The following is a 14,487-nucleotide window of genomic DNA, read 5'->3' on the forward strand; positions in this document are numbered from 1 at the left end:
CCAAGTCCAAAGGCGTTTCTCAATGTCAAGGAAGGATCCTTAGAGCAAGAATTCCGAGGATGCTACGTCATCGACGTCCGTCGAAAAATGTTCCAATGTCGAGGATCCTCGGAATTTCAACCAAGGTCTGAGTCCTTCGTTCGAAAAATATGCCATATACAGGAAAGGATGCTTAAGAGTAGACTTCACGCACTTAGCGTTCTCAAATCACCCACAATCCTATGCGCGCATATATATATGCAGTCAAAATATATATATATATATATATAAAATATATATATATATATATATATATATATATATATATATATATATACACACATACACACACCGATCAGCATTAAAATTATGATGCCAAAACAAAATGTCAGAATATTGCCCCAGGTCCATGGATTACAGGTGTGATGGTGACTGAACTGAAGACAGGCAGCTCTTCTGCTTTGTGTCGAATCTGTGTCTCGGGCCAGTGGTCCAGTGAGAGCAGGAGAGTGGGCGGATACATATGCGAGTGCATATGCCTGAGTGTGTGTGGACGTGGGAGAGAAACTGTGTTTGTGTTTTTGTGATGCGTTTAAGGCTTGGGCCAACAAATACTGCCAGAGCCCGAGGCAAACTAGAGCAGCCTGACCCATATCAACTCACACACAGACATACACACACCAAAGACTCTCCCTTTCCTGTTTTGCAGGACCAACAACAGGAAATGGCAAGTGATTCACAACACAACTAAATATACAGTATGCACAACTGTGCAAATCAAAAAGTTAAACTACTTAGGCCTGCAAAAATGTATTGATAATAAAAATTGTCAACAATTAATTTCATTATCGATTGCCATTTCTTTGTAAACAAGACAGAAAATTTTGGGAAGCGTTCACAGTGAAATTTAAAAAAAAAAAATAATAATTTTTTGGTGCATTTAGTGTACAATGCAAGTTTTCTGAAACACAGGAGCATTTTATATTAAATCCTTCTAGAAGGTCATAAGAATATCGTTTTATGAATCCAGACATGGCTTTGACAGTGTGATTGTGTGGCTGAACATGATTGAGAGGTTTTTCAGCAGGACATACATTGCTCACGTCACATCTATGTCGTCAAGCTTGGTCTGAGGCTGCGCAGTACGCTCAGCCATCAGGAAGTGAGTGCTTCTAATTGACTTCACTTTTTCCTGTTGAAGTCTCTGGGGTCGCTGTGTCCATTTCTTTTACTGTCTATGTAACTAGATCTGATAAAGTATGCATGTTGGTAAATCAGTCTGAACCGAGGGTGTGTCTCAATCAGCTCTCTAGTTCAGTAGTCAGGGCACAGATCAGGGAGTCAATCCATTGTCTGATTCCCTGATCAGTGCCCTGACTACTGAACTAGGGAGCTGATTGAGACACCCCGAGATTCTGCTTTCCGAGTGCAAGTGACTGTGCTCATTACATCATCATCTGTGAACATGTCTTCGCCGGTCTGGAAGTTTTTCTCTGTGGCAGCGGAAGACAATACTATTGCTATTTGCAAAGCATGTTCAGCAATGATTCCGAGAGGGGTGAAAAGGCGACAAGTTAATACAACAAATCTTATATCACACTTGAAAGGGCGCCATTGCGCCACAGCTGTATTAAAGGAATATGAAGCAGCCGCGGCTGCAGCTGCAGCTACTAGCGCTAAGCCTAAAACGCAGAGCGTCGATGTCCCCATTCAGCTGGCATTTGAACATTGTAAAAAGTTTTCCAGAGACAGCGAAAAGGCTAAAGCCATAAACAACAAAGTAATGGATTTCATAGTACTTGATGACCAATGCATTTGATTTATTATGTATTCGAAACACACTTAAAGATACCTTCCTCATCCCTCATATTTATTTTGTTAAACTATATAATTTCAGAGAAATCTCAACTATGCCCTCAGCTCTTTTGTTGAAGATGCACTTTATTTTTGTTCAGGATGCACTTTGTTCCCTTTTTTTTTATAAATTTAAATTTCAATGCATTTTATTTGAAAAACGTGTGACTTAAAGTCTATATACCTGCCTCATCCTCATGTAATAAAGGTTAATAGATGCAGTTTTTTTATGCATGAAATACTTGAATATAAATTTGTTGTTAATGAGTTGTTAAGTGCAGATAGTTCTGTCATTGTTCTGTTAAACCCTTTCTGTTACTAAGTATTGTGGTGCCTTACACAAACAATAAAAGCATTTGAAGAGTCAAGACTGAAATTTGCCATTATACAGGCCAGAATCTCTCCTGGGTGCACAAACTGCAGATTATATGGAAATTATAATATAAAAATATGAATTTATGAAAAATTTGAACCGATACCGATAACCAATATCGTGTATCCCTAATTTATATTGTTAGAATTTTTGATAAATAAGTAGATGTTGTGAATAATTGTGATTAACTTTACTGGTCAAGCTCACTGGTTGATATAGATGGCCAGTTGATGGCCTGCAATATAAGCTGAAGTAGAAGTTTCGTCATTCAGGGTAATGCAAATTCTCTGTTACAACAAAGTGTCATCCATTACACTGAATGTCAGAATCACTGTATAAATAACAATTTTAGCATCTTATTTATATTACAGATAAATGAGGACTGTTTAGCACGGACAAATGTGTGTTAAACTTAATAAATACTAATATTTTAATGCATCTTTGTATTGTTTAATTTGTGTTATTGATTTATTTTAGACTGCAACTTACACTGCAACCTAGTTTTATGATAAACAATGTCAAATATCAAGTAAGAGTGTGATGTTTTAAAGGGGTGGTTCCGTGTTTTTTTTTTTCTAGGCTTGGTTGTGTTTATGGGGTGCAGTATTACATGTCTGAATACTTTTTTTTTTTTTTAAACGCCGTATTTTTCTTCTATTTTACCTTTATTCCACACCACTGTCTCCACTGTCCTTTGAACGGCTCGTTTGCTTCCTGCTTCTACGAAGCCCATCCCTCCGAAAAACACAGTGGTCTTAGATTGGTTAGATGGCCAAATGTAGTTTGTAGTTCTGCTCTCTCTCTTTCGTAATGACTGTGACGTGGCCTTGCCCACTTTGTTGCGTGTTCGCGGGGGCAGTGTTTATGTTAATAGCAAGGGTTTATGATGTCACCAACCCGGGAAGAAGCTTGTTGTAGTCCAAACCAGCCGTTTTTGTAGGCAATAAACTGCCATAACTTTAAAAGACAATATCTTCATTTGCATTGAACTTTCAGCGCTGTAACTTTGCAGATACTGTTTATACTCAAGCAGCAACAATACACACTAACTAAAGTTTAAAAAGTGAAATCGCATGCAACCACCCCTTTAACGAATGTTGAACAACAATAATCTGGGGCCGTCTGCGATCTTTACACATAAAGGGGTTAACCAACTGAGTTTGACTGGGAGATATTTGTTAATATCGTCATCTTAATTTTATGTTGTCCATGTCAAGTCCGTGTCAAGTTCGAGTTCAAGTCCACCAGAGTGCGTCTGAGTTCGTACCCCAACTCTAGAAATAACCATAAAAAATGGCCACCATAATACAGTGCAAAAGCTCTTCAGAAGGTCCCGGAGCCCAGCACCGGATGCTGCTTGTGTGTGTGAGGATTTTCCCTTAAGCTGAGGACAGGTGGGCATGAGGTTGGTGTATCTTAGTGAGCAAAGCTCTGAAGCCCAGCAAGACGAGTGTTTTTATACTGTCGTGTGCCAATACTGACAAAGCCACAGGCTGCTTCCTCACAGCGACCGCATCCATAGCCAAAGGTAGACACATACACACTAATATCATGGCCTTCGCTCTGGGAGGACTGTACCAATGTGCCAAAAGGCCACTGGGCAAAACAGCAACAACATATGAACACACACCATAGTGATGCCATCTGTCTGCCTCATGGTGTGCAGAGAGGACTGTAAATCCAGCCAGTTAGGGGCATTTTCAGTGAGGACTCGTAATCTCTCTGGATTTATGTGTGTGTGTGTGTGTGTGTGTGTGTGTGTGTGTGTGGGGAGGGAGGGAGGGAGGGAGGGATTTAACTGAACTGAATCAGAGGAACACATGATGGCATAAACCACACACACACACACACACACACACACACACACACACACACACGTGTACGAACAGAAGACTCGCTCACACTGGATCATGCTGTAGCTGCAAACTTGTCATGATATGGTGAACTTTGACATGCAAGTGCGTCTGCATGTGTGTGACTTACGTTGAACAGATTGGTCTTATTCCTCTCGCAGAAAAGTCCTTGTGCCGGCATGTGCTTCAGCTGTTGCCATGGGACACTGCTCCCTAGCAACACATCTCGTGCCCATTGCAGGTTCTGTGAAAACACAAATATATTCAGTCAGCTCTGTGTGCAGGAAGGCGAGAGTGTGTGTGATGACTTGAAGTCGGGAGAAAAAAACCTTCATGCTTCACTCGCGCACACACACTCCTAATGGAACACTGGAGTTCTGCTCAACTGCGCAGTATATACTATTTGAAAAATAGTGCATAAATCACATGCAAGTAACCCTCAACTAAACCCTAATCCTACCCTTGTAGATAATTAATATTACCCAGTACTTAAATATATAATTACACTGTAACAGGAACACCTTGAAAAAAAAGTGTAATGCTGTGTGCAGTGATAATATATACTGTATTTTGCTTCATTTTGAGAAAATAATGTAACAGTATGCATGAGGTAGCAATAAACATTAGTATAACATTAAAGTGTCACATTACTTCATTCAGCAGTGACAGTATATATTGCATATTGCCTACTAATAGTATGTGAAACGCGTATAAAGTAGGGTTGGAACGGTTCAAGGTTAAAAAAAATTTAACCGTGCAGTTCTCCACCCACGGTTCGGCACACACTTGCACTGCGGTTCATCTCAAATCTGATGACGCATCTATAATATGGTTTCTTGAAAATAACAATGTGTAAAACAGACAGACGTATGCTTGAATGTGACTCACTCAATCATATACACCGTCATCCCCGGGTGTTGATGGCGCACGAGCGCAGGTGAGACCTGAACAGCGCACGTTGTGTTTAAACTAAACTCATTTAAGAGTTTGTGCGCAAGCAGTCGATAAAAACGTGTGTTCATGTGTAACAGTATGTAGGGGAGAGTGGGGTAAGATGAGCCATTTTTTTAACTTATGTGGTCCTCAAGATAAGAGAAAATAAGGCAGAAGTACAATGAAAGTATATAAAGTAATTTCAGGATGTTTTCTTCCATTTTAAATGATCAGAATACATCCATGACAACGGGTTCTAAAAATATGGCTTCTTATAAAAAAAGGTGTTCATGTGGTTCAATTTACCCCTGGTTAGGGGTAAGTTGATCCAAGTCAGTGGGTAAGTTGCACCATCTGGGTGTAAACGGACCATCTAATTGAATCTGAATCCAACCTATGTGAAATTGTAAAGATAGTTTACCTCTTTTAAAAAGACTTTCAATAATCAAATTTCTTTTACAAATAGTCATATTCTTTTCTTAAAGCTAATTTGAACAACATAAAACCAACCAAATTCATTTTTATGTAATTGTTTGCATTTCTGAAACAAGATGTTGAACACCAAAGTTGTAAACTTCCCAAAACAGCCTAAACAGAGTTTGTTGAGTAAAATAAAAATAAAATAAAAACTGAATTAGAATGAATATCATTGAAACTAATAAACACTTTAGTCAAAAGGTTCTTGGCATGGTAGTTTTTCAGCAGTATTGAACATGTTAGGTCATTAGGGACTACAGGTGGAAAGATACACAGACGTGCTCAAATTTGTTGGTACCTTTCCTCAAAAAACTTAGACTGCATAATTTTCTCTGAAATAACTTGAAACTGACTAAAGGTAATTGGCATACACCATTGTTTATTCCATATTTAATAGAAATCAGACTTTGCTTTTGATTTTTTATTCAACATAATATTGTAAATAATAAAACAAATGAAAATGGCATGGACAAAAATGATGGTAAAAAAAATGGTAAATGGTAAATGAAAAAAATGATAACCTAATATTATGTTGCACAACCTTTAGGAGGCAATCACTGCAATCAAACGTTTTCTGTAGCTCTCAATAAGACTTCTGCAACTGTTAACAGGTAGTTTGACACACTCTTCCTGAGCAAACGGCTCCAGCTGTCTCAGGATTGATGGGTGCCTTCGCCAGACTGCAAGTTTCAGCTCTTTCCATAGATATTTGATAGGATTCAGATCAGGAATCATAGAAGGCCACTTCGGAATAGTCCAATGTTTTGTTCTTATCCATTCTTGGGTGATTTTATCTGTGTTATCCTGTTGGAGGATCCATGACCTGCGACCGAGACAGAGCTTTCTGACACTGGGCAGTACTTTCGCTCCAGAATGCTTTGATAGTCTAGAGATTTCATTGTGCCCTGCACAGATTCAAGGCACCCTGTGCCAGACACAGCAAAGCAGCCCAAAATCACAGCAGAGTTTTCCTCCATGTTTCACAGTAGGTATGGTGTTCTTTTCTTTGAAAGCTTGGTTTTTTCTCATCTGTGAACATAGAGATGATGTGACTTGCCAAAAAGCTCCAGTTTTGACTCCTCTGTCCAAAGGACATTTTCCCAGAAGGTTTGTGGCTTGTAAATATGCATTTTAGCAAATTACAGTCTGATTTTTTTGTGTGTTTTTCTGTCAAAAGTGGAGTCCTCCTGGGTCTTCTTCCATGGAGCCCACTTTTGCTCAGAAAGCGATGGATGGTTTGATCAGAATCTGACATACCTTCACCTTGGAGTTCAGCTTGTATCTCTTTGGCAGTTTTCCTAGGTTCTTTTTCTACCATTCACACTATCCTTAAGTTTAATCTGGGGTCGGTTTTCCTCTTGCGGCTGCGCCCAGGGAGGTTGGCTACAGTTCCATGGACCTTAAACTTCTTAATATTTGCAGTTGTTGTCACAGGAACATCAAGCTGCTTGGAGATGGTCTTGTAGGCTACCTTTACCATGCTCCTCAGACAACTCTGTCCTTGCTTTCTCTGGTCTATGTTCAGTGTGGTGCACGCACACAATGATACCAAACAGCACAGTGATTACTTTTCTCCATTTAAATAAACTGAATGACTGATTACAAGATTGGAGACATATGTGATACTAATGAACGATGACGATTTCTTCGGTTCGCCGGAAGCTAGATTTTTTCCTTTATTACATGGCTCTGTGGAATACTTGATTCTGATTGGTCAATCGCACATTCCAGCGGTATGTTATTCCCAGATAACAACCGCCAAAGTGAATAACACACCACTCATCCGGGTACTATGAGTTATCTTGACCGGTACTACTTATATGCTTAAAGTGTCACTCCACTGTCGTTGACTGTCTGGCGTCATCTTGTGACTAAAAAAGACTTTAAGGGTTAGTTTACCCAAAAATGAAAATTAGCCCATGATTTACTCACCCTCAAGTCATCCAAAGTGTATATGACATTCTTCTTTCAGACGAATAAAACTATAACGGAGTTATATTTAAAAAATTCCTGGCTAATCCAAGCTTTATAATGGCAGCGATTGTTGTTCTGTTTTTGAAGTCCATAGAAATGCATCTCTCTCCGTCAAATAACGTGCTCCACACGGCTCTGGGGGGATTAATAAAGGCCTTCTGAAGTGAATCGATGAGTTTGTGTAAGAAAAAAAAAACTTTTAAAGACACCTGAAGGCACCTGACCAATAAAGACTAGCACTTACTATTCTATTCATTTTTTCTGTTTGTGTGTTTAAAAAATGTAAATAAAAAAGTGTATCTGTGCTGTACTATGTGTACTCCGCTAGATTAACTGAGACTTGTTCCAGCACTTGCATGCTGTTGCCCCTTGTTTGTTTAGTTGCTTCTATTGCTCTCCTCATTCGTAAGTCGCTTTGGATAAAAGCGTCTGCTAAATGATTACATGTAAATGTAATCTTTCGCGTCGGGGTCCTGATCACTCTGTCGGGGTTGATTCTGCGATAACAACCGTCTGGATGTCCCTTACTTATAAAGTGTTAAATATGGATATTTGTCTAACAAAAACCCATCTATTTGCTTCAGAAGACCTTTATTAAACCCCGGAGCCGTGTGGAGCACTTTTATAATGGATGAATGCACTTTTTTGGTCTTCAAATTTTGCGCTGCCATTCACAGGATATTTTTTAAAGGGTTACTTCAGCGCTGGGAAGATGAATGTGTATTTAAACTGGGTCATTTATGCAGTAGAAATGTGAAATTATTTTTTAATTTGGTGCCTTCTAGACTGAGAAAAGACAGAAAATGTTTTTTTTGTCTAATGTGGATGAAAGACAACAACTCCCAGAATGCACTTGCTTCGCTGCCATACGAGGCCACTCCCAAAGCCACAGCCACTGGTTACATCTCTTGCCCACTGCGGCTTCACCCCACCGTCGTTTTGATTTTCATAGTAATACAATCATTTTGTTCAGTTAGAGAATAAACACTACAATTAAAAACTGAACGTGTCTTTTCAATAACGTGTGAGTAAGCCGAACGAAAGTCACGTCTCAAACGCAGCAGGAGTCAGATTTCATTCATCACGAGAGCGAAGAGCTGAGGTAAGCGCGACTGTCATTCTCAGCGCGTGTCCAGTCTGGCACGTTTTCAGATTGCATACGAAAGCTAAACTTTCATAGGAATTCATTGAAAAGTTGAAACACTCACTTTTCTCTGCACCGCTCCGTTATGAATGTCCGAGCCGAGCGCATTTACATTCTGTGAGTGAGATCTCTCCCCTGTGGGCGGGTTGATAACATGTGGAACTAGCTCCTACTACTGGCTGTAGTATTTAGGCTCTGGTCAAAAAAATTCTCAGATGACACAAAAAGACAATATTTGCATCATTTTTTCCAGAAATAAAATGCATAATTCTCTCGTCTTAGGGGGACATGAGGGGGGAAAGTACCATAATTTGAATATACTATCTACTGATAAAAAGCTTAACGCTAAATCACTGAAGTAACCCTTTAATATAACTCTGATTGTGTTCGTCTGAAAGAAGATGTCATATACACCTAGGATGGCTGGAGGGTGAGTAAATCATAGGGTAATTTTCATTTTTGGGTGAACTATCAATTTAAGTGCAAATAATAAGTGCAACTACAATCAAAGTACATCTCAATATTCAAAGTGCAAAGAGACCAAATTTTTCTTCAAGCATGATACATGGATAAGAGATGGTTACAACTACACAGCCCAGGCTAAGATAGCATTCATATTGGGAGATATTTGCATGCATCAGGGAGCCGCTTTCAAATTGAGGGGTCTCCATAGTTTTCAGTCACGTGACTGTCGCGGAGCCTTGGAGGGCAAAACCGCCATAGAACTCCATAGAACGGCAGCACAAGCCTGTCAAATTTCCATCTTAAAACAAAAATATGTGAACAAGATGCACGTTTTGGGCACTTATGATCCATATACAGCACCTGCTGCAGTATTTCAATCACTGAAAACAGCGGGACGTTTTTAAAATGCTTAACGTGAAAAACACTATAGGGTGAGTTGCACCAATAAGGATTAAATTAAGCAAAGTTTATGAACGCAAGAATATGAACGCAACGTGTTTTCTTTATAATGGGTTTCGATGGGGAAAACACCTAACGAGAAACCTCGAGTTGCACTAATATTCTGTGTTCGTCTGCTTTCCTGTACAAAGTATGCAACATCAATAAGGTGTATATTGAATTTGGTATTTTAATATCACTGTCTTACCGCATTAATACTGACTACAAACCTGGTAAAAAGGACTAGCGGGCAATGGAGAGCCTTGTTTTGCCCTCCAGGTGGGCGTTCCTAGAAGCGTGTGACGACACGTGAAAACTATGGATTGAAATACTTTTATGATTGCATGTACTCTGTGTATAGGGAGCGGTGGTGCTGAACACGTATTCTACAATATATGTAAGACATTTGTCAGACGCTTAGGCACTGTTGCGCAACGAATCCTCCGCCCTCTCGTCTCGTGATCAGTGAACTCCGATTCCTGCTGCGTACGACTCGAACAGCTGGTATTGGATGAGCTGCATGGAATTGAAGAGACCGTTATTCACCTGAATTAAATAGTTTTTATTTCTAAAAAAAGAAAAGAAAAGAAAACTAACAGTGGAGGCGTGATGTAGCGGTGGCATATTCTATCCTAACTTCACCCTCACACTCCGTCATGGCAATATCGCGCGAGGCAGCTTTTCACCTCGACGAGAAATCGAACCCTTTGAGGTATGGTTGCTGGTGATTTTGTTTTGGAACCTTCAGAAAACTTTGACTGCTGACTATCGACTTCAAACAGGTTTAGCCCAGTAATCTAGAATCTAAAATATTTGCATTCTCTGCACAGCATAAAATAGCTAAATAAGAACGAGAAGTATGGCAGTATGCTTTACCAAAGCCAGGAAAAACCCAAGAAACAACTTAAAATCGTAGACAAACAGCTCCTATTTGACAGCTAAAGACTGGCTCTTGTGTCACTCAAATATAATTACACTGTATCATCCCATCAAATCCATTTCCACACCGCTAATTCACTGTTAATGAACACATAACATCATAGCGCTGCAAGTCTGATTTCTTTATTAGGATACAGACACACGTGTATCTCTCGCTGTATGTCACACATGCTGTTTTGGGGCCATTCATTAAATCTGAGAGCTAAATTTCCACGCTTTCATCTAGGGAAAGAGCCGGGCGCCCTTAAACGCATTGTGGCGGTTATTAAATCTCTGGCTTGTCATGGTGGGGTGATTAAATTTCAGAGCTGAACAATCTCTACCTAAAGATCAGACAGAATTTTCAGTGTGAAGGGATGGAGATGATATATGCGAGTCCTTTTGGTAAGGAAGTGTCAGCAAAGAGCACAAATACACATGCAATGGACAGAGAGAGAGAGACAGCTCCAAACTCTATGACTTTCCTTCTTCCATGTCAATTTTTGTACTGGCATCTTACTTCCATGTAACTTTGGTTTTAGTCTACCTAAGACCAATAATGCTTTGCTTTCTTTCCAAGTGCCCTCTTCCATTAAGCAGTCACTGATATTATTATGCATGCCTATGGAAATTTACTCCGTTTTTTTTCCCTTTTGCTACAAAGGCAGCTGCTATTGTTCTGTACAAATGGGAAACTGAAGATTCCAGGAAGCAGAAAATGAGATAATCACATGCAGGGACCGTTTGACAATGTGTTTACACACAAGTCTAAAATGTTGCTTCTAACATGCAGGTTCTTACCCAAAATGAACACAGTCACATTGGCCAATGGTGAATGAATTGAGAAAATGTACCAACCAAACATAATTCATAACGGCCATGAAACCGTTATGCATCACTGCTATCAAAAAATGTCATTGTGACCATTTCATTTTCTCTTGCATATTAGTGACAAACACTGCAGGTCGGCGTGTTGCTTGCATCATCATAAACAGTACGAGATGAGTCAGTCTCAAACTCAAGACAAATCATGATTTTGTTGCTCTATTTTACATCTAGGTGGCTTAAAGAAAATTCCACACGTGTTGCCACAGGAGTTCTGGAAAAAATATAATGGTACATTTCTCATAGGTAAAAGCTGCAGATGTTTTGATAAATCACGTCACTTCAGTCAGTGAGGGTCAATCTTCTTACAACTGAAACTTAATTAAATAGAGTTGGGTTGAGTGATTCATTTTAATAAAAGTGTTCGTTCTGATAGTTTATTTGGTAATTCAAAAAATTTTACTCAAATTTACACAAATTATAGGTTTTTTGCTTGTACACTATTGTTAGATTTTTAATGTTCCTGAAAGACGTCTCTTCTGCTCACCAAGGCTGGATTTATTTGATCAAAATTACAGTTAAAAACTGTAATATTGTGAAATATTACTACAATTTAAAATAGTTGTTTTCTTTGTGAATATATAGTAAACTGTAATTTATTTATGATATCAAAGCTGAGTTTTCAGCATCATTACTCCAGTCTTCAGTGTCACATGATCCTACAAAAATCATTCTTATATACTCTAAAAATGCTGGGTTAAAAATAAACCAAGTTGGGTTGAAAATGGACTAACCCAGCGATTGGGTTGTTTTAACCCAGCAAGTGGGTCGTTTTAAGCAAACATTTAACCCAACCACTAGGTTAAAACAACCCAATCGCTGGGTTAGTCCATTTTCAACCCAACTTGGGTTATTTTTAACCCAGCATTTTTTTAGAGTGTATGATGATTTGCTGCTCAAGAAACATTTATCTTGTGCTGATTCAGATTTTCAGGGTTATTTGATGAATAGAGAGTTCAAAGGAACAGCATGTATTTGAAATATAATCTTTGGTAAGTTACAAAAGATTAAATTTCAAATACATGCTGTTCCTTTTTGTGGAATATCTAATTCAATTGTAACATTATTAATGTCTTTACTGTCACTATTGATCAATTTAATGCATACTTGCAGAATAAAAGTGTTCATTCCTTTAAAAAAAACATTTATATTTATATATATATATCTTACTGACCGCAAACTTTTGAATGGTAATGTATTTAAAATTCTAAATGAATGTACTAATAAGTTAACTAATTTAACTTATGAATTTAATCCTCATTAAATTAATATGACTTTATAAAAGATATATTGTATATAGATACACAAATTGCCAACAGTATTGGGACACCCCTCCAAATCATCGAATTCAGGTGTTCCAATCACTTCCAAGGCCACAGGTGTGTAAAATCAAGCACATAGGTATGCAGACGCTTCTACAAACATTTGTGAATGAATGGGTCGCTCTCAGGATCTCAGTGAATTCAAGCGTGGTACCGTGATAGGCTGCCACCTGTGCAATAAGTCCATTCATGACATTTCCTCACTACTAAATATTCCATGGTCAAATGTTAGTGGCATTTTAACAAAGTGGAAGCAATTGGGAACAACAGCAACTCAGCCACGAAGTGGTAGGCCACGTAAAATCACAGAGCGGGGTCAGCGCATGCTGAGGCGCACAGTGCGCAGAATTAGCTCAAGAACAGTGTGTAGAGAGCTTCATGGAATGGGTTTCCATGGCCGAGCAGCTGCATCCAAGCCTTCCATCACCAATTGCAATGCAAAGCGTGGGATGCAGTGGTGTAAAGCACGCCGCCACTGGAGGCGTGTTCTCTGGAGTGACCAATCACGCTTCTCTGTCTGGCAATCCGATGAATGAGTCTGGGTTTGGCGGTTGCCAGGAGAACGGTACTTGCCTTGCCAAGTGTAAAGTGTGGTGGAGGGGGGATTATGGTGTGGGGTTGTTTTTCAAAGGTTGGGCTTGGCACTCTTAATGCTTCAGCATACCAAGAAACTTTGGAAAATGTCATGCTCCCAACTTTGTGGGAACAGTTTGGGAACGGCCCCTTCTTGTTCCACCATGACTGCCACTGTGCAATTAATCGAATTTCGATTTCGATTTCGCCTCCCAACGATCACCACAATAGTACAATCGAGAAAAAACGATTCTTTTGCCATGTCCAGTTTTGCAAGAACACTCTTATTTTGTCTTGCGTTCTGAATAAAACGCGCACGTGCTCATCCACCCCTCCCGAAGCCACAAATCTCTCTCAGGTCGTGAGTCTGTCTCGTGTGCATATCATCCGCTGGAATTTAAAAACTCGGCGCGAGTAAAGATGGCAGAAGGAGGGCAGTTACAGCAGCGTTTGGTGAGCAAAAAAGGCAAAACCAACTCCGTTGTCTGAGAACAGTTTGGCTTTGAGGAATCAGACGACGAGCAGAAACATGCTACGTGCAAGATTTGCTACATGTTAGTGGCTGCAACGCAAGGGAACACCACAAATTTGTTTAACCACTTGAAAATTAAACAGAGTGACCTATGACAATCTAATAAAGAAACAAAAACTGACGAGAGCAGGGGTGCCGTGTAAACGTCATTTTTTCCCCCTCATATTTTTCAAATAATTCTCTCTTTGTAAACTTTGTTCAATGCATGCGAGTGCTGCCATATTTTCGAATATGACCAGTCGTTTTCACCGTCATCACCCGGGTTTAGTGCAAGAAGAAGCGAATGATAAGCCGCGAGCGCTGTGAGAAAATGTATCTCTGTGCGCTCATCCGAGAGCGCGCACACGTCTCTCAGCGCGCAAATATTGAGTTCTCTTTCAAGTCTTGCTCTTGAACGGACAAACTCACACAAAACGTATGTCAACATGTCCATCTTGATGAGTATCCTAGCAGACATAGTCTGTATATGCCTTAAGTGAACTTTATACAGTCGATAAAGACGATGCATATCCGAGCATTAGGTCTTAAAGAGGCAGTAGCCTTTACTGCTGTCTGTTTAATGTCAAACAACAAAAGACAAGGACATCATTCACTGCACTTGATTGAATAGCTTTTGTAAGTTTAATAGGATTAATCTTTAATTTATGCACTCAAATATGCAATGTTATTTTACATTTGATACATTTCTGTACCTGAAAACTAATGTTAGACGTACCTGAAAAGCATATCTAGCCGAACCAAATTGTTTATCTTATTTATTTGTGGTT

General features: G+C 39.4%; 1 protein-coding gene across 1 annotated transcript in view; it reads right to left on the reverse strand.

The window, feature by feature from the left end:
- cabin1 (calcineurin binding protein 1) overlaps window positions 1-14,487 on the reverse strand; it is a 170,471-nt gene that overhangs the window by 74,487 nt on the left and 81,497 nt on the right. The window contains exon 30 of the mRNA XM_079827753.1: window positions 4,190-4,303. Coding sequence (XP_079683879.1) covers window positions 4,190-4,303 — 114 coding nt within the window. The remainder of the gene's footprint in view (window positions 1-4,189; window positions 4,304-14,487) is intronic.

The sequence above is a fragment of the Gobio gobio genome (assembly GCF_949357685.1).
Source record: "Gobio gobio genome assembly, chromosome: 10".
Taxonomy (NCBI): Eukaryota; Metazoa; Chordata; class Actinopteri; order Cypriniformes; family Gobionidae; genus Gobio; species Gobio gobio.